The sequence below is a fragment of the Schistocerca serialis genome, chromosome 9 (assembly GCF_023864345.2).
Source record: "Schistocerca serialis cubense isolate TAMUIC-IGC-003099 chromosome 9, iqSchSeri2.2, whole genome shotgun sequence".
Classification (NCBI taxonomy): Eukaryota; Metazoa; Arthropoda; class Insecta; order Orthoptera; family Acrididae; genus Schistocerca; species Schistocerca serialis.
Genome location: NC_064646.1, coordinates 100,979,902 through 101,004,318, shown reverse-complemented (window position 1 = coordinate 101,004,318; position 24,417 = coordinate 100,979,902). Strand labels below are relative to the sequence as shown.

The 24,417-nt window shown below is 38.0% G+C and overlaps 1 protein-coding gene across 2 annotated transcripts in view; it reads right to left on the bottom strand.

Annotated features, from left to right (window-relative positions):
- Nucleotides 1-5,197: 5,197 nt before the first annotated feature.
- Nucleotides 5,198-24,417, bottom strand: part of LOC126418615 (jmjC domain-containing histone demethylation protein 1) — a 130,135-nt gene continuing 110,915 nt past the window's right edge. For both annotated transcript variants that reach the window (XM_050085454.1, XM_050085455.1), the window contains exons 15-16: nucleotides 17,368-17,566; nucleotides 5,198-7,953 (exon numbers count right to left, since the gene is read on the bottom strand). In XM_050085454.1, coding sequence (XP_049941411.1) covers nucleotides 7,660-7,953; nucleotides 17,368-17,566 — 493 coding nt within the window. In that variant the 3' untranslated portion in view covers nucleotides 5,198-7,659. The remainder of the gene's footprint in view (nucleotides 7,954-17,367; nucleotides 17,567-24,417) is intronic.

Genomic DNA, 24,417 nt, shown 5'->3' with positions numbered 1-24,417 from the left:
TGATGCTTGTGACTGAACTGGGGTAGATGGTGGTGGCAGGATGTATGGGACAGGTCTTGCATCTAGGTGTACGACGGTGGATCAAATATAAACGGGATTTTATTTTTTACTTAAATTCATTTATTATGTTACATGCATGGGAGAAGCAAGGTTACCCAAGAGACTCATGGGTTCAGCAGTAGAGGGTAGGAGGAGTCAGGGTAGACCAAGGAGAAGGTACCTGGATTCAGTTAAGAATGATTTTGAAGTAATAGACTTAACATCAGAAGAGGCACTAATGTTAGCACTGAATAGGGGATCATGGAGGAATTTTATAAGGGGGACTGTGCTCCAGACTGAACACTGAAAGGCATAATCAGTCTTAAATGATGATGATGATGATGATTCATTTATTGAAAAACTCAATGCAATTTTAATTTATTTTTCCACAGGGGTGCACCTGTTGCTCAGACATCGTGAGCATTACTGACGAAACAGCGGGAAATATCTAACGGCATGCTCTCCTCACTTCTACCTGTCCCGCCTAAGCATAGGTTTGGAAATGCATTTGTCCCAGTGTATGGGCAGCACCAGCCAGTTGCGCAAGAAGTCTTCCACACTCTCATCATCTTCAAATCGTCACCTTCCTAGAGCTTCTTTAAGCGTTCCGAATAAATGGAAATTGCAGGGCGATAAATCTGGGCTGTAAGGAGGATGATCCCGTGTAGTCCATTGCATTTCCTGTTAGAGCTGCAGTATGGGGTCGCGTATTGTCGTGGAGGAAGATTACCTGTCGAATCGATTGGTCTCGTCTTTTGTGGCGATACGCAACTCTCGCCTCGTTCAACAGTTTGCAATATAAGCAGCATTGATTGTGTGTTGCTCATGCAAAAAATCAATCATCAAAATGCCTCGCTGATCGAAAGAAATGGTTGAAAGAACCTTGCCAGCTGATAGTCGGGTCTTGGCTTTCACTGGTGCTGCCTTCCCTTTCCTCCGCCACTCCTTACTGGCTTGTTTGCATTCTGGAGTGTAGGGGTGAACCCATGTTTCACCTCAGGTGACGATCCGACTCAAAAATGCATCACCTTCTTCCACAAACCTTGCTGTAAGCCTCTGACAGACCTCCAAAAGTCTCAACTTCAGATTTTTGGTCAAAAGTTTAGGAACCCATCTGGAACATACTTTACGGAACTGTAGGACATTCGTGATGATTGCTTGACAGCTCCCATAACTGATTCTGACATTTTGTGCAATTTCTGATACACTTGCCCATCGATCGTCGTCAATAATGTCTTTAACCGCACGAATGATTTTGTCTCTGATGCTGGTCCGAGGATGGCAAACGTGTTGCTGATTTTCCACACATTCGTGTCCTTCCTTGAATTTTTATGCCAGGCAAACACACACATCCTTGATAAAGTTTTATCACCAAACTGTGCAGTAAATCTTTGGCAGCAAATTTCTGGCAGCTGAAAACCTTCACAAGCAAGAACTTTGATAATTATGTGTTGTGCAATGGAGGGTGCACCAGTTGCTCAGACATTGTGAGGGTTACTGATGAAACGGCGGGAAATATCTAACAGCATGCTCTCCTCACTTCTAATGGTCTCGCCTATGCATAGCAGAAGCGTGGGGCCAGTCCTACCAAATGTTGATGATCGGGAACAAAAATCCCATTTATATTTGATCCCCCCTCATATTACAGGAATATGAGCCATGAGGCAAGGGACTGGGAGTGAGAAGGGATGGCTACATCGTATTTTGAGATAAAGCAGTAACTGACAGACTGAAAATACGAGTATTTTCTACAAAAGATCACAGATCACTCTCTACTGACAAGTGTGTCCAGTTCAGATAAAGGATATTATTACCAAAATGATAAATAGCAATTGTAGAGGAACTTTTCAGGTGCTTGAACTGGGAAAATGAAGGAGTACATATTAACAGAACATACCTGAATCATCTCCATTTTGCTGCTAACAATGTACTTTTTGTCTGTAGTTCAGATAAACTTCAACAGTGAAGGAGTATCTTAAAACAGCAAGTTCAAAAGTAGTCATGAAAATCAATTAGAGTACAACTAACATAATGTATAGGCAACACACTGAAAACAAAACAGTAGAAAATAACATTGAAATTGTAGAACAAGTTTAATTTTTATGTTTAGGGCAGCTGAAAACCACAACTGTGTGGACAGTGAAAGAGAGAACATAAGAGTAAAAAATGGTCTGGAATGCTTTTGGTTAACTAAATAATGTATCAAAAACTAAGCTTAAAAAGTGTCTGAAAAGGAAAGTTTACAATGTGATAATCTGTTAATTTACAAACTGGTAATATACACATATTACCAGCTCTGACTCAAGGCAGTGAGGCATGGACTTTTAAACGCAAAAGCCATTCAAAAACAGAGTCACTAAGCGAGATGCATGTAGGGAGTTAGTAGGAGAGACAAGAGAACAAATAAATGGCTCGGGGAACAGATAGGAGTGAAAATGTGATTACGACTCTAATGAAATTAAATTAAGGTATGTGGATAAGTCAATTATTAACCACAAAGTAGTTATAAAATTTTATTGTAATGAAATAGGAAACTTCGAAGAACATCTTTTTTTGACATATTCTCCTTGCGTTTCAACACAATTGGTCCATCGTTGTACAAGCTTCCTGATGACCTCATAAAAGAAGTTTCTCGGTTGAGCTGTGAATCAGGAATGCACCAGTTCTTTCACTGCTTTGTCCAAGGCAAATCAATGGCCCCTTAATGCCTGTTTGAGTGGACCAAACAAGTGATAGTCAGAAAGGGTAAGATCGGGACTATATGGAGGGTGATCCAGTACTTCGAATTGAGTTTCTGGAGTGTTTCAGCAGTGTGGGCAGCAATATGTGGATCGGCATTGTCACGCAACAAGACACCTTTTGGCAGCAATCCTCGGTGTTTGCTTCGAATTGCAGGCTTTAGCCTGGCAGTAAGTATCTCACTGTAACATACACTGTTCATTGTTGTGCCCCTTTCCCCATAATGTTCCAGTACTGGACCTTGTGCTTCCCAAAAAACTGTAAGCATCAATTTTCCTGCAGACGGTTGGGTCTTGAACTTTTTCTTGAATGGCATATTTGGAAGTTTCCATTCCATGCTCTGCCGTGTACTCTCCGGTTCATAATGATGGATCCATGTTTTGTCACCAGTAATGATCCTGTCTAAGGAGTTGTCCCCTTCGTTACCATAGCGATCCAAATGTTTTTTGCAGATGTTCAAGCTCGTTTCTTTCTGCAACTGTGAGAGTTGCCTTGGGACCTATCTTGTACAAACTTTATGAAACCCAAGTCTGTTGTGGATGATTTCACAGGCAGAACCATGACTAATTTGTAGATGATGTGCCACTTCATCAATAGTTAATTGTCTGTCTAAGAGAATCATTTCATGTGAACGCTTGATGGTTTCTTCATTTGTGGCGGTAAATGGTCGTCCGGCTCCTTCATCATACGTAACACTTGTGCGACCATTTCAGAATTTTTCAATCTATTTGTAGACAATGAGTTGTGGCAAAACACTGTTCTTGTGCTGTACCTAAAGTCTTCGATGAATCTCAGTCCCTGATACGCCTTCTGACCACAAAAAAATGTATCACTGAACATGTAGCTGGAGAATGTAATTCCTTCAATCAGTTCAACATCATTCTCACAATTTATACAGTAGGCAACCACATGAAACATTGCTGTGCTGTGAAAATGAATGGTAACCCCACATTCTAGCCAGAGATGCAGACAGTTTTGGATGACACAGCATCCCAGCATAGTCAAGATGACACTGTGCGATTTGATCACATACTGCCAGTGTACTGCTAGCATGAGTACAACAGGAGATTAGTAGACAAAATCCTTTCTGACATGGTTGATAGTGACTCTATTAATTTTTTCATTTGTTTTCCTTGTACTGAAAAACTGCAGCAATAAAACAGAAGGTAATTTATGGCTTAGTCAGCAGAAAAAGCAACTCCACTAAACAGATTATCTTAGACCAGTGTAATTACAATATTTTTCTGGGTTATTTATCAGTTGAGTTCAAAACATTTTATATTGTGTTTTATCAGTTGTTGTCAAAACACTTTGAGTGGCATGTTTCACTTGTAGGACTTCCCACTCAGGGAAGGATGGACAAGATCCACGATTAGTTCTAAAAATATGATACAATTCCTGTGGCATATGAATTTTTCATGGCATATGAATTTTTCGTGGCATATGAATTTTTCGTGACAAATGACATGTTTACAACATTTTCTCCTAAAGTGTAAAGTGCAAAGAAGTGTGTGGTATAATAATCTTTTAAACGGAAACTGTATGATTAAAGATATTTTGAATATTAAATCTTATGTTTTGGAGCCAAATTGACGATTCTATTTTAATGAACAGAAACAGAATTGTCAACATGCCTGGATGCCCAAAATCATAACGTCAATCAATAACACCACAAAAAAATTCAGAAATAACATTTTGAATGTTTATGAAAGAGCATCAAAACTGAGAATGGACATAAGCACCAGGGTGCAACCCACAACCAAAATACCATGACTTTCTGTCAGCTGTCAAGATGAAAACAACTGGAAGTTTTTGATACAGACTGTCTGTTTAATATCACTACACTGCATACAATTCACTATGAACTTTGGATAATTTTTTAAAAAAATATCATGAAAACATAATTTTACAATAAATATAACACACAACAGAAGCTGTCCTTAATGCCAAAAATGTCATTCACATACACGTAAGATACTTTATAACTTTGCCCACATTATACATGTTGCACTGTACTCTTCATATTTCATTTTATTTACCATCTCTATTCCTGCCACTCTGTTACCTTACTAAATAAGAGTTTCTTTAGCCTCTCCACACAAATAGTGTGTGTGTTTCTTCTATTTACATTTATACAGTTTCAATTAACATACTTATAAACGAATTGAAATATATGCATCTAAATATGGGGATTATTCACACACTGGCAATCAGTATTAGGCTCTCAGATTCTAAATAAATGGACAAGAACATAAAATATATGTCTTTAAAAAACTGTCTGCTCAAACAGCAGTTACATAACTAGTAAAATTTAAACTGTGTACGTAGATTTCTCTTCGCATCTTTTTCTGTTGTTTGGTTGTTATCCTCTCCCCTCCCCCCCCCCCCCCCCTCTCTCTCTCTCTCTCTCTCTCTCTCTCACACACACACACACACACACACACACACACACACACAGCGAGTTTATTTCTTCTCTTCTGGTTTTACATTGTAGTTTAAGAGGATACATAAATAAATTATATTGGCATTATTGCACCAATTTTTTGATAAAGTACAACTGGTATAAAATTACTACACTCTCGAATATTATAATTATTATTTTGATTGTTTCTTCGTACTATTGTACAAGACACCCTAAATGACGATTTTGATGAGAACTATAAATTACCTTCCAGAAATGTTATCAAAAGTATTATCTTCAAAACTCTGTACGAAAACTGGTGTCGTGTTTCCCTGCTCAAAAATCTATAAATGCTGCAGAAATTATCAACTCCTTCATCATTAGTGCATTTTATCCCTGCAATAAATTAGCAATACAATTGTCTCCGACATAAGTATTTGAAATCACCCATGTTCAGCTGATAACACTGGCATTAGCTGATGGAAGTACTTAAATACTTCTCATGAGCCTGTAAGGTACCTCTTTATGAAATAGTTAGTAACAAGTAAAGAACAAAACTCGTATTTTATTTTAGACCTACAATCATATTGAATGAAAGGCATACCGTGTAGGGTCTAATTATTGTCAGCATTACAACATAAATAAAATATCTGAATACTATAAAAAGCTTACTGTTCTTTACAAAGTACTTAAACGGCCACTCATACACAAGACGAAATAAATGGTATCCTCTTTTCACGGGGTACTATGTGCCAGGGATCAAAACCATACAGAATTAAAAGAAGAAATTCACACGATGAATAAAATAAACTATACAGAGATCTGATGAAACATATTCTCTTTTTATAATTCCAACATTTTATAGATATCATTTAATATAGAAATATACAAACAGGAGGCCACTTAAGGCATAAAAAATCTCGCAAGTGAATATGGTTGTCAGAAAGAATGAAAGAAGGAGGAAAAAGGAGGGAGGGAGAGAGGGAGGGAGGGAGGGAGGGAGGGAGGGAGGGAGGGAGAGAGAGAGAGAGAGAGAGAGAGAGAGAGAGAGACAGGATGGAAAGTAAATTCTAAGAAATTATATAAGAATATTAGCTCTTCCGATGAGACTGGATTATATGGAAATTATTTAATGTATAGTGTGTTTCTCTTCATTCAAGATCCAACATTTTGTGATGATCATCACAAATTTATCACATGCTTAAGTATTGCACAAAAATGGGCATGCAGCTCTCATATCAAGTACAGGATGGAGAGGAACTTCAGGTTCTTCCTAACATAACATAGCTCATCAGCTTTTATGTATGTCAGGAATGTAGCTAGTGAAGACCCCAAGCAAAAACACAATTTCACTAACTAAACAAAGCTAACAAGGATCCATAAGAGAAATCAGCATCATCACAGGTCACTATTACATGTACTACAATTTCTGATGCCAATACAAGTCATTATTCTTTCTTCCAGTTAATCTTCAAAATATAATAATTTCACAGTTTACATATTGTTAAACCTGGTCTTCATTTACTTGATTTACTTGGTGTGAAAAGACTTATGAAGTTGAAAGAAGCAGGAAATGGCGATTCAAAATTCAAAAAGTTTCCTTGTGATGAATTAAATATTGTAGCAACAGTAACCAAGGCAAGTATTAGAAATAAAGAGTTTCCAAACCACAGTTTTAACACATGGGAAAAATTGACACCCTTCTAGATTTTTACATGAAACAATGGCTGTAAAATGCAGTAAAAATAAAACAGGAAGGCAGTAATCTGTAGTACAAAAAGCTACAAAATCAAACTTCTGAACCTGCCATCTTTTAGAATTTGATCATCCTTTGATGTATCATACCTGCTGTACCTCTCATTCATGTGCAAAAATATGTCAGTTAAGGGCAAGGCAACCACATGCAAGTCCTCTATAGGTAAGCGATTGCCTTTCTTTTATTTTACATATTTCTCCAGCCAGGATTTTCCATTATTGTTATTCATATACAAGCACGAATCACAGCGAAGAAAACAGTGTACATCAGCACTGATGTAATCTGCTGACCACCTTAAAAGTTGGTCAATTTTCAGGAACTGTTTATGACCTGCTCTCACAAATAATATCAGTCAAGCTATTTTGTGATAATTCATATTACTGTTTGATGCACTTGCATGCTACACAATGGTCTGCAGGACTAGAAGAAGAGTACATGCTAAAGATGTTGACTGCAAGCACCCAAATCTCACAAACAATATTACACATCATTTTCTTCATACACTGTCCTTTTCAGATTGACAGTAATTGACCACTCTGGTGCAATCTTCATTGCAATAACAGCTACCGAAACACTAGCCGCCATGTTGTCACGATCTTTCTTAGTGCTGGCAAACTGAATGCACACTACATGTACTAACAAATATCACAATAAGAAATTGTGTCGCCTAGTGGCATCTGGTGCAAAGTACATTACGTTTCCACACTACATCATATTCAGCACATCAGGTGGTGGACGTGTTTTCAGGTGACTGGGTGCGCTTTTTAACTATCAGTTTGGTATCAGTAACATGTAGGCCATGTGGTGACCGTACGGCGAACTTCGCGAGAGCGGCAGCAGTGACGTTTGGTGTGTGGCGGAGGTCTAGTCGAACCAGAGCATCGCAACGTGCCAAATGGTCGAGACTGGAATCAGTCAGCAGCCGACAGGATGAGAGATCCAAAGATGCTAACGTGGAAGTTGTGGCCGCAGGGGGCGCAGCCAACTGCGCCACTCCTGCATCCGTCACACGAACGCACTGCAACACAATTACGGTTGGTTGTAAATACAAGGTACATTATTCAATACTGGAGTGATAGCAATATTAGAAGAAAAATAATTTTCTACTTTCAAAGCTGTTTCTTCAAGCACAAGAAAAATTTACAAAAAATTGCAGTTATATTGTTTATTAAAAGAATCCTCCAAAAATCTAAATTTGATGTAACCACCTTGATTGCAGCCTCCACTCTGGATCTGAATTAAAAATGTGTCCATTAGATTTGTTTCCTCTCCATTTCTTGGAATAATAGTGTAACAGCTGCTTTGGAGTATGTCATGATGAGACAATGTCCTGTGATCAGCCCTCTCAACAATATTCCAGACAGACATACTGTGTTTAGGTCAGGAGAGTGTGGGGTCAGGGAGGTGGTAAACTCTTCCAACTAACTATACTGGCATCATCATAGTTCCATTTTGCACCAAAGGATCTGCATGTGCAGAAGTATCATCCTGTGGAAAAATGTGTAGAACCTCCTTCTACCTTTTTGCACCAGGGATTTAACACAAATGATAATTAAACTGTTTTGTGGAAATTTTGCCATTTTTAAAATAAAAGTAAGTATTGTATGTACAATATAAGTTGGCACTGTAATTGCAATACTGATTCCAGTGTGCTGCCTGCCCTGCATGAAAGAGATGGAGCTGTTTCTCCTGCACATCTGGCCGTCCTACAGCACCACATAAACCAAGCAATGATCATGTGCTTGTGTTACCAGCATCCCCTGCAAAAAAGCCATGTTATATTGTGCATGTACCAGAAAGGGGCCATTACTTGAAATAACATCAAGCATTGTGCGTTAGCTGAAACTTGGTGCTAGTCATAACAGGAATATCCTCAGATCATGAGCTATTGATTCATAATCATATAAAAAGATAAAGAAAGACAACTGCCACACTTTTCATGGAATACAGTAACAAACTGCAATATGCAATGCTTTTCATTTTGGCATGTTCTGAAGACATTTGTCATACTGTATGATGTATATCTCAGGATTTCCCGCTCAAATCCTACACACAGTTGTCTCATTCTTATTCAAAACTGCAGTCAATTGTCAGAGTGATTGCCTAGGATCCTACAAAATAATTTCTGAGTGTTTATCTCTTTTTCTGGTGTCCATGACAGTTTCTCACCTGCATTTTACTTCCCATTGGCTCATGTATTCTTTCTTCTGACTGATCATCAGTCAAAAAATTCTTAGTAATGCAATTAACTGTTCTTTTTTCATACCTGAGGAAGGTCATATGAATTTTTCACAAGGGGAGTTCACCTAGCACGAAGACCTGTGGTAATCACACTTTTCCGTTAAGCTCCAAAGTCACATTGGTACAGTGCTGTAAAACACGAAGTAATACAGTCCCAATGCTTTCAACAGCACAAGTCCTTTTCACAAAAGAGATTTACCTGGTCCTTCTCCAGCTACAAACCCACCTTCCTAGAAGCCGTCTTCCACCTTGTCAGGTTCATATCCAAAATTATGTTTACATTAAACCAACCAGTAAGCAACACCATCTCCAGTTTGTCAGCTGTCATCTCTTCCACGTCAAATTCTTCTTCCTTTAAATCTAGATTTTTTAGTAAATAGATCTCCCCCAGCATCAAATTTTTCGGTAGTTACACCAATGAATTCTCTCCAGCTTTCCTCTCCTGCAACTAAGCCACTGACTTGTCCTAAAACAGCACACTCATAGGAACTATCCTCTTTGCCCTTACCAGCAGAAAGTTCCCACTTCTAAAGAAGTCAGAAACAGCCGCCGAGTCATGAAATAAGATCATATAACTCCAAGTTATTTTTTTGAACTACCTAAGCTTGCTTTCCATTACTCTGCTAACCTTTGCACCTTCATCAATGCTTATGTCATTCCTACACTCTCATCCATACTTCAACATTTCTAATTCCACAACTTATTTCACTTGTTCCATCAATGACGAGAACCTTCAGGAATGTAGGATGAGTCATGGCATACACTAACGAATGAGAAGCAACAAATCTGTACACTCTACTAACAATAAATATCACTAGACTGTGTAATATTATTTCTATATGAAAAGTAAAAAAGTAACTTAAAAGAAATGCTGCCACTCTTGAGAAAAAAAGCTGCTGCTGCCTCAGTTCTATTAAATAGATGCCATTTACCGTCTATCAGCAGCTTAATATTATTTTATTACATTGGTGCTTTTCAAGGAAAAAGTTACATTTGTCATAAAACAGACCTGCTTCCAATATACATGCTATCATGCAATGACTTACTGCTCATCTACTTATGTACAAGTTGAAAAAGACATTAAAGAACATATTAATGACAAACATTCAAAAAATTATGAAAATGTTAGAATGATATGCTATAAAATACTCTTTAATGTTCAAAAATACTCTTCTGTACTCTTACATACACTGATATTCAGAGATTGTAAAGCTTTACTCAATCATTACCTTCTCAATAATACAGCTGTACCTAATTTAGTGAAAGAAAACTTTGCTTTGTATACTTCATAATTAGTTAACTTATTCTGCCACAATACATGCATACAAACAGCATTTCTCACCTCTTTGTTTGGTGAGTAGATACACAAATCCTTTGGGTTTCCATCCCTATAGCAAGCTACATAAAACTAAATAACTGTGAGAAAAGCACAATTCTTTCAAATTAATATCATAACATCTAAATATTTGTCTTTGTGCCTTATTTATAGTGACACTGAATACAAATCTTACTGGAAATGACCGTCTTTTGAATTGAAACAGCCATTTGGTAGATATGAGTGAAATCCTTGGAATATATGCTATTTTTTTGTTCTTTATCTTCTCCTGATATTATTTTTGCTTCAGTTTCATTGTTTAACTATTCATGACCATTCCTAGTGAATTTTTAAATTAATATTGCCAACTACTTCATTTCTTGGAGCTAAAATGGCTCTTTCAAATAACCAACTTGAGTAATTTTGGATAATGTTCGGAAAAACTTTATCTATTAATTCATTTGGGCTGTTGACAATATTTCATAAATCATTTGTAAGTTGAATCTGTCCAGTCACACAATCAACTGGATGGTCTTCACTAATTTGTAAGAGTTTTTCAACAAAATGTTCTACTTCTCCATCATTGGACAGTTGAACTCTCATATTTGCACAAGCAGATCAGATTTTTGAGTATCAGATGGGCGAGTCGACCTTAGACTAAGTCATAATAGAGAAGTGATCAGCTCGTTCGAGGGAATATATAAGACTAAATTTTACACTGTTCTGACAATTGGTATATTCAGTTAATTTACATTGTGGAACACAGAAAGAATTAAACTATTGTGGAGGTTTAAGAATCTTCTCCAAGGAAGGGATATTTAGGTAAGGAAAACCTTTAGTGGTCAAAGATGGATCATTTCATTCACAGCAACTCAAATTTGAATTTGTAGTGGTGTACACAACAGAGATTTTGGTCGGAAGGCCCCCCATTTGATTAATGGTGTGAATAGTTCTGCCTTGGCAGAGCCACATCTAGTGAGAAAGATGTCTGCTCATTAATGCAAGAAGGATTTTCGTAAGTTTCTGTGGGTGATGCGGACAGGCTCAGGCAAATGTTTGACTGTAGCAGGGGCTACTTTCCAGTCACCAGACAGTTTGAGTTGCTTATGGATAAATTTATCACCCAACAAAAAATATTAATAAGCTGAATTTTCCACATTTATATGTGGTCTTAAGAAACCATTCAAACACAAAGTACAGCATTGTTTGTCATGCACCATCCCACTGGGCCAATGTAATTAATTACTATTATTGTAGTCAGTTGCTCCACAGCTGGATGAAGTTTTTACGTTTTATTATAACTTACAATTGGGATAAATAATTTAGTTAGAAGCCAATGCCTGAAATGGTTGAGAATTGTTGCATCTTTATTAATTTGCAATGGTGGTGGCACTAATACTTTTTTTATATACAAGGCCAAATTAGGAATGGGGATACACTGGAACTGAATTGCAGGGAGTGTACTACTGATTTAATCGAAAAAATAAAATTTCAGTCTGCCTAAAGTATAAAAGTAGAAAGTTCTGATCTTTTTATTGAGTAGTTTGGCTAGATCATATAACAATAAAAATATAGTTTTGGTGAAAGAAAAGAAAAACACTTTAGAAAGAAAGGAGTGAAAAGAAATAATATTTCTCACATTCATAAAATCCAATAGCTGCAAGAAAGGTTTTAACTAAATGAAGTAATAATTCACAGTCATATTTTAATTAAGACGTTATTCCAGAAAAAAAGGAAGGAAGAAAGAAATAAACAAACAAAATATTTTACACGTACAAAAAACTGCAATGTATCAACATGTATCTTATGATATCAGAGGAAGGAAGGAAGATTGGGTTTACCATCCTGTCGACATCAAGGTTATTGGAGACGGAGCAGCACAAGCTCGGATTGTGTCAAGGCTGCGGAAGAAAATTGGTTATGGCCTTTCAAAGGAAGCACCCCACCACTTGTCTGGAGCAATTCACAGAGATCATGGAAAATCTAAATATGGATGGACAGACGCGAGTTTGAACCATCGTCCTCCCAAATATGATATCAGAGGAATATCTTAATAAATTGACCTTATCCTGACTTTAGTATCTTTGGCTAGTGAGTTATTACATCTCTGTTAGCTTACTGCTTTTGATAACAATGGAAAGAATATCATTAAAAATCTTCATGTAAAGTTGCTACATGTAAATCACGTTATATGTGATAATTACATTCTGCGGAAACACTGTGTGCATCAAGAGTCATTTAACAGAAAAATATGGGTTTAGGGTCACTTTTACTCACACATTAAGTTTAAAATAGCTGAGTTTCTTAGCATTTTTACATAAAATAACCATCATCTTTCTGAAACACATTTTAATGCAGAATTTATGCACTAAGTAAAAATTTATTACTGAAATGCACTATAATATTCTAAAATAATTTTCACTATGTCTACATCCTAAATATCCTCTGGATCATCTACACTAGCAGAATTTGATGGTGCTATAATCAGTTTATTTTCCATGATAAATTTCCTTACATGCAAATCCTTTGTAGCTGGAATGTTCTTGAAACTTCATGGCAGATTAAAACTGTGTGCCAGACCGAGACACGAACTCGGTACATTTGTCTTTCGCAGGCAAGTGCTTTACCACTGAGCTACCTAAACACGACTCAGACCCCATTCTCACAGCTTCACTTCTGCCAGCACCTCGACTCCTACCTTCCAAACTTCACAGAAGCTCTTCTGCAAACCTTGCAGAACTAGCACTCCTGCAAGAAAGGATGGCCGCAAAAGGCGAAGGTCCCGAGTTCGAGTCTCAGCCATGTCTCTGCATATCCTTTCTTCCATAAGTGCTAGTTCTGCTAGGTTCGCAGGAGAGCTTCTGTGAATTTTGGAAGGTAGGAGACAAGGTACTGGCAGAAGTGAAGCTGTGAGGACAGAGCCTGAGTCCTACTTGGGTGGCTCAGGTGGTAGAGCACTTGACCGTGAAAGGCAATGGTCCCGAGTTCGAGTCTCGGTCCGGCACACAGTTTTAATCTGCCAGAAAGTTTCACATCAGCACACACTCCGCTGCAAAGTGAAAATTTCATTCTGGCATGTTCTTGCTTAGTACTTTATATTCATTTCAAGTGGCTCACTGTTTTCCAAACAAATCTTCAATTGTTAGTTGTGTAAGTTTTCGTTGCCAGTCGGTTGTACAGCTCTTTGTAACATTTAAGGGACTGTTCAACTTCTCTCTTCACTATAGCACTCCTTACTTTTTCAGGATCACATTCCTCAAAACTTTTCACTGCCGCATCAATCATTCTGAAGGACTCAGCCATTTTCTTCATTGTCAGCTTTCTAACCGGCTGAACTACCTCATCCTCTGTTTCTTATTTATTGCCATTCTCAGGGGAGATTATCAAACCTTTGTTACTCAGATTCTCAGAATGGGAATTCAGGAAGTCACACACATTCTCTTCATCGACATCAGTGAATCGAATCTGTTGTGCCATGACCACAACCTCTCAGCTGCAGCAGTGATGTCAGTGAGCCCCTCATTTTCTAGCACTGGTATGGTATCAGGACACAGTTTCCTCCATACATCATTAACGCATTTTGGAGTGATGTCAGCCCACACATCTCTAATAGCAGCTGTAGCCTCTGAACATTAACCTACCGCCAGAAAATCATAATGGTAAGCTCGTAACTCAAATCACACTCTTCTATATGATTGGACAAACTTTTATGCAGATACTATTCCTTAAATGTAGAAATAACTCCCTGGTTCATGGGCTGCAGGACAGATGTAGTGTTTTGTGGTGGAAACAGAACTCGAGTATTTTTATTTGAATCAATACTGGAAAGTTGGTGGTTCAGAACATTATGAAGGAGAATAATTCTGAAACAGATTTTTTTCTTTCTGAGAGAAAGCCTTCAGTTGTCTATTCAGTTCATTAAAAATAGTCACTGAAAATAGTGCCCAATCTTTTTCATTTCATCTCAATGAACTCATAACCTGCTCTTGTCACAATCCTCTAGTGTCCTAGAGTTTTGAGATTACTAGATCATAAGGGGTTTTAATTTGCAATCCCGAGACATTTCCTCTGAAAAGATGGGTGCATTGGTCACTAGCAGCCTGAAATACTGTCGCTGTTTTTTCTTCAATAGGAAGTCAACAGGTGACCAGGCATTTGTTTTGAAAACCTGGTTCACAGTATAGTCTCTTTCTGTCACAATTTCTTTAAACATATTCCTCAGCTCCAATTTCATTAATCGCAGCTGCCTCTCCTGTTATTTTAACATTATGAAAGGTAAAACAATGCTTTAAAGGATCAAACCAACAACCGAGAAAGATGCTGGATCGTCCTCTTCTTTAGTTCAATCTGCATACAAGGTCTTGAAGAGTAGCTCCAAGGAGAGGAATGTGCTGTTGGTTGTGATGGCCATTCCATTAACATACCATATTTTCCATTCTTTTCATCACCACCCAGCAAGATCTGGTCTCTCTAGTCACAGTCGTGTTAGCTGAAGACTGAAGAGCTTTTCGAATTGATTCTGCATTATCACAAATAGTTCTCATAGTGGAACATCACTGCATATCTAGTGATCCAAAACTTCCAACTTTGATTCTACTGAATATGACAACTAAAATCACATATATGCGAAAATGTATATAACGAATCTGCATATAATGGGGTCAATAATAATAATAATAATAATAATAATAATAATAATAATAATGTGTGTGTAAGGTAGGCAAGCTGCGAGCTTGTCAGTTTATTACAGAACGGTATAACATTCTTAAGTAAAGATAATTAACTATTGTTACAGAACTATGATGGAACTTGCTGCACTTCTTTGGATCTTCTCTATTTCATCTAATCACTCCCATGAGGTGAGGGTTCCTGAATGACAAGCAATATTCAATTATCAGTCAAATTATGGTTTTGTACACTACCTTCATAGGTGGATTATGCTTCTTGAGGATTCTTCGACTGAATCTCAGTCTGGCATCTGCCTTTCCTACAGTTAGTTAGTTTGAAGTGATCGTTTCACTTGTATTCGCTCTGAACACATACTCCCAGATATGTAATGGATGTGGCTTCCAGCCACTGTTCAGCAATTACAAAATCACACAATAATAAGTCTTCCAAATTCTCTATAAACAACAGTATTATTATTTGCGGACAGTCTCCTGGAGCTTCTGACATTATCCACAATGTCGTTTATGTATATTGTGGATAGTAATAGTCCTATAACACTTCCTTGGGACACACCCAAACTTACTTTTACTTCTAAAGATTTCTCTCCATTAAGAACAACATGCTGTGTTCAACTTGCAACGAAGTCTTCAATACAGTCACAAAGCTAGTCTGATTTTATATATGCAGGTATTTTGTTTATTAGTTGACAGTGCAGAACTGTATCAAACGTCTTCCTGAAGCCAAGGAACATGGCATCAACATGGGTGATAGTTTCTACTGCCTTCTCATTTTCCAGAGCAAATAGAGCGAGCTGGGTTTCACACGATCGTTGTTTATCGTTTTCCTGTTGAACCTACAGAGGAGAGTTTCAAACTCCAGGAACGTCATAATACACAAGCATAAAACGTTTTCCAAAATTCTACTACAGTTTGAAGTCAGTGTAGAATCAGATAGGTAACCGAACAGGCTCCAGTTGTCTTTTATCTGTTTAGTGCTCTTGGTTGATTTTCTATCTCACAGTCAGTTATTTCATTATCTGTCATTTCTGCTACAATTTAACTTAGGAAACTCAGAATGACATTCCTCAGTGAAAGACTGCTGCACATATCCTCACAGGGTGACAGGAGAGTGATGCACATATCCTCACAGGGCGACAGGTGCTAACACGTAATGCACCAAGGAACACTGTCAAACATGGATCGTTTTGGTGGTCCAGGTATTAAGGTGTGGTGAGGCATAATGTTACATGGGCACACTGACCTCCAAATCTTTGAACACACTACATTCACCGGTCAACATTATGATGACACTGTACTCCTTCCCCACATGCATCTTTTCAGAGGTGTATTTGGCCCTGACTTCATTTTTATGGATGACAGTGCATGATCACATTGAACTGTGCAAGCTCTTGGAATGAGAAGATATCTGACAAATGGACTGGCCTGTCTGTTCCACTGACTTAAACCCCAACAAGCACATGAGGGGATGCGTTGAGGACATACTGCAGCATATTCACACGCAACACCTACCATCCAGTAGTTGTCAACTGCACTTGTGGAGTGGTGGAAGGCTCCACTACAAGAATTCCTTACTAACATTGTGGCCGGCAGGGTAGCATGTTACAGAAAATGCATTGCCATTCATGGTGATCACACACCACATTAAGAACCACCTCCTGCATTTTGTAATGTCAAAGGGACCATATTATATCACAATGACCTCAGTGTAGTTATTGTCTTTGAATGAAAGTGTCATTTCTGCTCGTCTCATTGTGCATTCCTTTCGGTTACCTTCTTTACTGTACTGTACTATAGCAGTTCTTTCTTTGTACGGTCCAAGTTTCATCGAACTATGTTTCTTGACAATGATACATCATGCAAAAACTACTTTAGTCCTAAGTTTTGCACACCAGAGCTCCCTCTGCACACTGCCCGAGGGAGCTGTGACATGCAATTACTGCCTGTCTCTCCCTCCCAACCATCAGCCGGCCTTCCTCCCAACACTCCCTCTTACTCCCTGCCTCTTTTTGTGCTCCCCCCCCCCCACTGTAAACCTAAGAATGAGATAAACTGAGTAATCTTAACCCTCTTTAAAAATAATGGAATGGGGGAAGAACGTTCAATAATGGAACAGAAGTTAATGCGTAAGATAAAAATAAAAATCTACACACATTATTTTGACCTGCTTAACACAAAAATTGTTACATACCTGCGATATATCTAACTCCACAAGTTTTGGTAAGTGCTGTGTTATGTAGCGCAGAGCCACATCTGAGATGTCACATCCCGCCAAGCGGAGCGTACGCAGGCCTTTCAGTCGTGAACGAGACCCTACTAGACCTGGTCGTGAATCTGGTGGTGGGCTCAGCAGTTCTCGCAAGGACGCGTCATTGAGTCCCAAAACAAAGCTGTTGAGAAAGGAATCAGTATTACTGACCACCAGAATTAATATCATCGTGGAAAGTCCTTGGTGGAATACAAATGATGAGACTAGTAAAGGTAGCAGCTCAGTGCGTAGTTGAGGCACTGAGTTGGCAATAAGCACATAAACAAAACTGAAAATGTTGCTCAGGTTTGAGACGATGTCCTTCTTCAGAGCTAACTACAGAACACAAATGCATCTGCACGACTACATTGTACTGGAACTGCAGCTCGTCTGGGATGATGGTGCTTATTTGGATGGAATGGACGAGCGGAGAAAGGGGGCGGGGAGAGGCACAGTAGGTTAGAGGGAATGGTGACTGAGAGTTGGGAGGGAGATGTAGCAACCACGCATGCTAGGAATGTGGCAGCAGTGAGCTCACTTTGGTGCAAGGATGAGGAGCTGCACGTTGCCAGAGGGAGCTATCCCATACACTTACTGCCTGTCTCTCCCTCCCAGCCATCAGCCGCCGTTCCTTCCAACCCTCTCTCTTACTCCCCAACTCTTTCCTTGCCGCACCCACTCCACCCAACGCAAGCTTATCACATATACTGGCAGATAAGACGATAGCGGAAGCATAAAAAAGGCACCCAAAATCGTGGTCGTCTTACATGACAGATATAAATTATAGATTCAAATTTATATACATTTAAAACCATTATAAAATCAAATAAATCACTCACCAGTGCAATTAAAATGCTGCAAAAATCCTCTCAATCATCATCTCAGGAAAGCAGTTCCTCAAGTACATCCTCACTTTCGTTGTTAAGAAGCTCATCGTATGGGTCCCATTCTGCTCCTTGTGACTCGATTTCCATTTCATCATCAGTATCCTAATAAATTGTCCTCTATGCCAGCCACAGCACTGGAAATCCCACACTTCTTGAAGGACTTGATCACAGTTTCCAGTTCCACTTTTGATCTGATCACAAAATCACACAAAACATCAAGTGATGCAGCCTGCATAGCTCCACCTTTCGTATAAGACTTTTCACCATTCATGATTCAGTTGTTCCATTGTTCACGCATGTCGTCTTTGAATGGTTTATTCAGAAGAGAGGTGTCTAAATGTCGTAGCATCAAAGTCAAACCATCCAGTGTAACAGCAATCTTAGTATTGCTTCGTGCTATGCAATTTTGGTATTCTCCATTATGTGACCACAAAACATATCCCACACCAACAAACTTGGTTGATTTCGTAGAGCACATGGTCACCTCTGCCACACATTTTCCATCTACAATTTTACACCATTCTTGTCCACCCATCCCTTTTTATGAAAATGTATAAAATACCTGGCAAAAATTTTATTTTAGGAATGGTTATCTGCTTGGAAATGACCATATGTTTTAACTTTGTTCCATCTGCCACACATATTAATACTACTGTAAACTTGGTCTTTTGATGACTTGTACTTATGATTTGAACAATATTTACACTTTTTGTTTCCACAGTTTTAGGGTTCATCATATCGAAGTTCATCAGTATTTCTTCCATACTTGCAATATGAAGAGTGGAAACTTGTATTTTTGCCTCACACGAACAACAAACTAACGAAAACTCATAACTTTAATGTAAAGATCTTTTGGTAACTTCTGCAAAATTTTTGTTTTCTGCCATATTCCACATTTTTTCTGTTCATAAAACGATTGCACCAACCTACTGTTGCTTCAAATTCTTTCCCTGGATTGGCTCATGCCCACTTCATTGTATAAGCCCTAATCATATTTATTGTGACAATGTAACAGTTCTGCCTCTGTTCTTGCACCAGTTCTGCAATACTATTTTCTGCATCTGGCAAACAAACTGTTCCCTCCTAAGAGAACACTTTCCCTTTGGAATTTTTTAATAGCATCTTCATTCTTTCGTCAATCTCTTACCATCTTTTGTGTTATATCGAAAGCCCCTACAGCAGCACAGTTGTTTGATTCTTTAGTCTGATTTATGACCTTTGAGTCTTGCTTCATATTTTCTTCTTTTTGTTGGTTTCAGCATTGTGCACACACTTCACAAATTTTACGCCAATTACACTTACCGTTTGAACACACAACACACCTTACACCAAAATTTGTTAGCTGTACATATGAGTTCACTATTCAACATGTTCTTCTAAAAGGAAAACCATAACAATGCTGAAGGAGGCTTTTGCTTTATGATATTTGCAACTGCACCAGTTGTTCAGTAGTACACAGCAGATATGTGTGCAAAACTGAATAGACAATATGATGCTTTCATAAATACTCAAGGTATATCCAGATGATCACTGTTCTGAACTAAATTTACAAGCTGTCGATAGTTTGGAAATCATCTTATAGGACAGGCATACTGTAAAACTACATATCTTTGATGAAAATTTATACTTTGTCTTATCTGTAGGTTTTCTTAACTGCCAAAATATACAGTACTCCCCCTAGCCTAGCCTAGCTGCAGTGCTGGTACAATGTAGCCATGTAGGCATATGAGTGTATATGTATATTCTGTTAGCGCTGAAAGAAAATTTGCCCAAAAGCTTAGCAATGTATTGTGTTTGCTTATGCATTTTTTGACCATTTAACACCCCTTCCACAGAGTGAGGTGTTGCTTTACTACTTCAACTATTTATCTTCCATCATTTTCAAGGCATATTCAGGTAAACTGAAGCAATAGTGATGAGCAGAAAAAGAAATTCCAAAGATCTGTATGCAAACAGTACTTTTATTACAAAAACAGTTATTTATATTCAGCACTACTTGCCAGCAATGTGTTCTATTACTCAGTTTTTTAATATTGTGATTGTGTGTGTGTGTGTGTGTGTGAGAGAGAGAGAGAGAGAGAGAGAGAGAGAGAGAGAGAGAGAGAGCCAAATACTGCATAGCTGGTAATAAAGTACATATTAACAATAACAATATTTTTCATTTAGCAGAAAATTATATATGAATTTATAGGACTGAGAAAATAAATAAGTTACTTTATTTTATTTATTTTTTATTTTATGGCGTTCATTGGGTGATTCATCAGTTATACAGAGGTTTATACAAGTTGTTGTTATTCAATAATATTTCTTCTTCATTCTTTCAGATATATTATTTCTTTCTTCATCTGAGATCACTCTTCCTGTAGCCCTTTAATTGATCTTCATTTGTAGTTGGTTCGGGTGTCTTGCAGTATTCTGGTTTTTTATGCTTTGTTTTTTGTCTTCTACTGTAATTTCGAGTTCTCGTATGTCTTCGTTAATTTCTGTGATCTGTTTAATGTTGCCCTTACTATTTACAATTTTTCTATCATTCCCTTATTAATTCTGTTTTCTGGTGTTCTCATTAGATGTCCAAAGAATGAGATATTCTTCTTCCTGATAGTGCTCATTATTGGTTCTATTTTCTTGTACACTGTTTCATTTGAAGCTATTCTCCACTTCCCATTTACTTGACACTGTTTATTTATGCATGTCCTAATTATTCTTCTTTCTATCATCAATATTTTATAAATTTCTGTTGTATTAGTTGTTCTGAAGGTTGTTTCAGTTCCATAACTTACTTTATTATCGTCCAGGAAACATTTTTTTCAGTTAATGAGTATTAGACCTTCTACATCTACAACGGACAAGAGTGTATGGAGAGAAGTATGGGTAAGCACTTGGCTTTTATTAATTTTGAGAAGGCTTACAATATCACATCCTTCAAAATGCTATGCAAATAAGACATGTCAGGGCAGTCTACAACAAGTTTGTAGCAGCCAAATGCTAACTGAAATGGGAATAAATATTCTGAGACTTTCCCAAGTATTCTTCTTCTTTTCCAGCATTACAGCCCATGATGGTCCTGGGGTGTTGTCAACCACCTGTCTCCTCCAATCATCTCTTGACTTTGTCAGCCCTCTCCAGTTCCATACACCTTACTTTCTCAGATATCTGTGTCCACAATATCAGTCATTGAAATTTCGGTCTCGCCACTGAGTGGCTTCCCTCTGGCGTTGCAGTTAGCACCTTCTTTGGCACTCGTCGTCCTTCCATCCTCTGCATATGTTCTAACCACTGTATTCTTCATGCGTTTACATCTACAGTGACTGGTGGATTTTTTTATAGAGTTCATACAATTCTGCAATGGTCCTAATTCTCCAGGCACCATTGCCCCATATATCTTGCACAGTACTTTGCGTTCCCATGCATCCGAGGTGTATTTGACCTGTTGTGCTATTGTCCACATTTTGGGCCCGTACGTAGCAACTGGTTTTATAATCGTTTTGTAAACTGTCATCTTCAGCTGTCTTGAAATGTTGGAGGATCACAATGAGTTAGGAAGCTGTAATAGCACATGTTATCTGCAGGTATTCTTGTCTTTATCTCTGTTGGTGCCATATTATCTTCTGTAACCATTCCTCCCTAATACTTAAACTGGTTTACTATTTCAAACCCTTCAAATTACTCAACACCTCTCCACCTTGTTTACTTTCTGGTGTTCTTCATATATTTTGTTTTTTCCTTACTTAAGAACAAGTGAAGTTCGACCACTTCACATTCCAAAGCTGCATAGTTTTCCAGCAAATATTCCTTAGTTCTCCCAAGCATGGCTATGTCATCTGCAAATGCCATATTCTGAGCCTGTTGAAAATTGTGTAATCCGTTCTGATTGGCAGTTTTTGCACGACAGCCTCCAGACCTATGTTAAATAATGTCAGTCTTTGAAAGATTGGAAAATTATTAAAATATTTGTCCTTAGCTCTTGCTTTGCAGCTGGTGTTACTTCAAGTCATTTTTACGGGTCTTATTAGCTTTGGTGGTATCCCCAGCTTCCATAACACCTTGAGAAGACAATTTCTGTTGATACTGTCATAAGCTGCTTTAAAATACACACACAGTTGGTGCACAATTATATTGTACACATGACATTTTTTTCATTATTAATCCAAGGGCGAATACCTGATCTGTTGCTGCCCGTTTCTTCCTGTAACCACACTGGTACTCCTCAATTGTGGCTTCAACATGTGGTCATAATTTCTTGTGCCATATCCTAGCCAATACTCTGTAGGCAGCATTCACCAGTACTATTCCTCTATGATTATTGTGATTTGTTCTATATCCCTTTTTATGTATTGCTATAATGATGGTTGTCTTCTGGGTTGTTGATTTTTCATTTTCTTATACTACTTCTGCACCATCATACTTGAATATTTCACTTTGTATCTTATCTTCTCCCACAGCTCAATAGTTCTTCATCTCCTTAACAGCTACAATCACTTCTTACAACACTGGTTCCTCTTCTTCACCACTAGCTACCAGCTTGCTCCACCAGTTCCTCTTCTTCAAAATCCTGGATTTCCCAAGATTTCAACAGTTCTTTAAAATATTCTTCCCATCTTTCTATGATTTTGGTTTCATAGCCAAACAACTTCATCCCTGCATATCGTTGTCTGTGGCTGCCATCCTTGTTTTGTCTCATTTATTCCCCTGAACATTCTTGTATTATCATTTTTACTCCCACATTCCCCAATGTCCTACAATCTATTTTTTTCAAATTTTCTTTTTTTCCTTCTGAAAATAATTGTTGCTTTCTCTCTCATCTGTCCATAATTTTGTCTGGTGGCAAACATGTGTTGCTGGAGCATCTTTTTCCCTGTGTTTTTCCACTCCTCAATAGTGTTCTTATAGTTATCGCTGGACCACTCACTTCACCTCACTGTTTTCCAATTCCAGCTTGACTTCCACCATCTACTGAATTGTTCTTTCTATTAGCTGACACTCCTCCTCAGCACTAGCTTACTCCTTAATGACAATTGCTCTCATGACTTCATCCATTTCTCTTTTGAATTCTGCTCTTTCCTTCTCATTGGTAATGACAAATATTCTGAGACTTTCTTATTCATTAAATAATTAAAAAGGGGTTGTTGCCCCCTATGCTGCTTATCACGTTTATGTAGTCTGAAAAGTTTCAGACCTCAACATGATGATAGCAGTACTTTTCAAAAAAAAGTTCGGGAATTTGTTTGCATGTGTATAGTAAGGCGCTCACCAAAATTTCAGCCTTTTTGGTCATGCAGTTGTTGTTTGATAGTTGTTTCAGTGAGTTGATGCAAGTGTTTTTGTGAAAATGGAAAAAAATGAGTATCAAGCAGTCATCACATATGTATTTTGCAAAGGCAGTACACCTACGCACATTAAACACAAGTTGTACACTGTGTACGGGGACTCTGCACCATCATTTACCACAATGAAATTCAGGGCACCTGAGTTTAATCGTGGCTGTACCAGCTTGGGTGATGATGAACATTCAGGACAGCCAAAAACTGCAATAATTGACAACAATATTGCTCGAGTTCACCAAATGGTGTTACAGAACCATCGAATTAAGGTGAGAGAGATAGCAGTGGCTATGAGCATATCTAAAGAATGTGTTTGTCACATATTGATTCAAAGCTGGCCGTGTATTAGATGCCACGATTGCTTACTCTGTGCCGTCTCACACCTCAATGGTTTCCACTGCGAAAATCGAAGAATTGCAGTTTCAACTGGTTGGGCGCCCTCCTTACTCACCACATCTACCCCAAAGTGATGTTTTTTTGTGTCCCTCAGCTAAAACTTGAGCTTGGATGACAGAAATGTTCATCGAATGAAGAGACCATCACCTTTGTAAAAAACTATTTTGCAAAGAAAGACAGTAACTATTATCTGGACAGGTTAAAAAGATGGAGGCATCACTGGGAGAGATGTATAGGCTTATGGGGAGATTATGCTGAAAAATAAAAATAAATTAGAAGCAAAAATAAATTATTTCTTTGTTCTGTTTGAAATGTTACTACTCTAGTGTATTAAGAAAGTGAATGAGAATAGATGGGAGGGAGGCTTACCACTTCAGATTACTGCTTGC